The 1,922-nt window shown below is 36.7% G+C and overlaps 1 protein-coding gene across 1 annotated transcript; it reads right to left on the bottom strand.

Annotated features, from left to right (window-relative positions):
* Positions 1-313: 313 nt before the first annotated feature.
* On the bottom strand, positions 314-1,676 carry LOC123213391. The gene is made up of 2 exons (XM_044632819.1): positions 1,376-1,676; positions 314-1,289 (listed from the first exon to the last, which is right to left on the bottom strand). Exon 2 carries the CDS (start codon positions 1,286-1,288, stop codon positions 458-460), a length of 831 nt encoding a protein of 276 aa, XP_044488754.1. The 5' UTR covers position 1,289; positions 1,376-1,676; the 3' UTR covers positions 314-457.
* Positions 1,677-1,922: the final 246 nt, after the last annotated feature.

Here is a 1,922-nt window from a genome sequence, read left to right as displayed (position 1 = left end):
TGCTTTGAGAAAATCTTTCAGATTATGGTTAATTTGAGTGTCACCTGATGAGGAACTTCAAAACTAACAGGCACTTAGCCATTGGTTTCTAAATTTGTAGTTGAATAAAAAAAATTAATACTCCTAGCAATCTCATAAGAGCTTTCTCAAATTCAGATTATAAGAAAGTGCTAGCTACTGGAAATTTTCTCTGAATTGAAAGCAGATGATGATGAAAATGCAAATTATTGCTCTAATCACTAGGCTCCGACAAATGGAAAGACTCATTATGGAATCTATCTCAACGTACTTGCCATGCTATCAGCTAATATTATATATGAATATGTAGTTCACATTGCACACCAAGCAGAAGAATTTACATAGATATAGTACATAGCAATACATAATCCAGGATCTTATGAGCTAAAGACAAAAATCCAGAACTAACAAAAAGGTTGATCTTGAAATCTCTATTTTCTTAACCAGAGAACACCAAAACTGAGGGTTCCCTATTATTTCTTTGTGGAAACACAATCCGGGTTGAACCAGCAGGATTCTGAATTTGCCTGTTACTTCCAGCTTGCTTATTCTCTGGAGGATTCTCCTCTCGGACTTTCCATTCCTCAGGAAATTCGACCTCACTCCATTTGATCATTCTGGGAACATCAGCACTCAGCCTTCTGACTTTTGTTTGAAAAATGAGAGTTTTGTCAAAGCAGCTTGATTTTTTGGCAGCTGTGTTGAAAGGGTTTATCAGGCATTTGAAATAAACTCTGTAAATCAACACAACTGGGAAAGAAGTTTCATTCATTTCTAAATTCTGAAGCCTGATGTTTAGTGCCAGAGAGTTCCAAACATTTGGATCATTAAGAAAGAACATGATGTCTGGATAACAGTTGAAATACACAGGACCATCATCCAGGTTTGATTGAAGAACTGCTAACAAGGATTGATTGAAATCAAGCAATCTCTTGTCTCTCAGGCAAAGCAAAATCGAAGTGTTGAACCCTTCACGGGTGAGGGGCTTGACACCAACCTGGACTAATCCTACATGCAAATATTTATACTTTTCTCTGTATCTTCTTACAGCTTGCTGGTCAAACAATCTGATGGATTCAAGCATGTTATTCAATGAAATGATGCGCTCAGTAGTCTGGATGGAGTAATTTTTCTTGAGCTCAAACATGCTCTTTTGATAAACTTGTTTCTTCGAAACTTTTGGCAGTTCCCATTTCTGCAAATTGTTTTGATGATTAGTATCTGAGGTTAACTTAGGCAGCACCGATCCAACTGAAGCTGAAGAATCCATCCTGAAAGAAATTTTGAATTTCATAATAAAGCAAACCACTAGAGTATTTAAGCATGGAAGATGATAACAAAGTCTGAGCAAACTTACAAGTTAAGATGATGAAGTTGATGAAAATAGTCTTCAGAGTTGATTCAGAAAGATATCAAGGGAATATGCAGAAGCTCTACCAGGAATATTTTATGAGGGCAACTTTCTCTTAGAATTGCTGCAAAATTTCCTACAAACTGACTTATATAGGCACTGAAGATAACCATTCTTATCTTTTGTGCTCGTGACGTTGATTTGCTTGACTTATGAACTTCTTTTAGAAGGGCTACTGGTTATTTTTGCCTGTTAACTTGTTGAAGAAGGCTTCTCTACTGCTCAAGTCTTCTGTTTGATTAGTGAGGTGGCTAATGATCAGGTGGCTTTTAGAGGACTTGCTGGGCATTTGGAGAAGGCCTTTCTAGTGTTCATGTATTTTGTTTTATTATTGATTAGATGTGGATCCGAGCTGGTATGGTGTCTAACTCGAACAAATTAAATTTGAGTTGGGGCAGCCCCAATTTGACTAGAGCAACTCCTCGGAAAGTTGTCGGCAACTTCTAATCTTTTATGACAACTTTTAATCTTCTTTAACGATTTTTATTCTTTT

The sequence above is a fragment of the Mangifera indica genome, chromosome 4 (genome assembly GCF_011075055.1).
Source record: "Mangifera indica cultivar Alphonso chromosome 4, CATAS_Mindica_2.1, whole genome shotgun sequence".
NCBI lineage: Eukaryota > Viridiplantae > Streptophyta > Magnoliopsida > Sapindales > Anacardiaceae > Mangifera > Mangifera indica.
Note: the sequence above shows the minus strand (reverse complement) of the source record. Positions and strands in the feature narration are given on the sequence as shown.

Coding starts and splice junctions, on each gene's coding strand:
- LOC123213391 (XM_044632819.1), bottom strand. CDS start 1,288: ATGGATTCTTCAGCTTCAGTTGGATCGGTGCTGCCTAAGTTAACCTCA.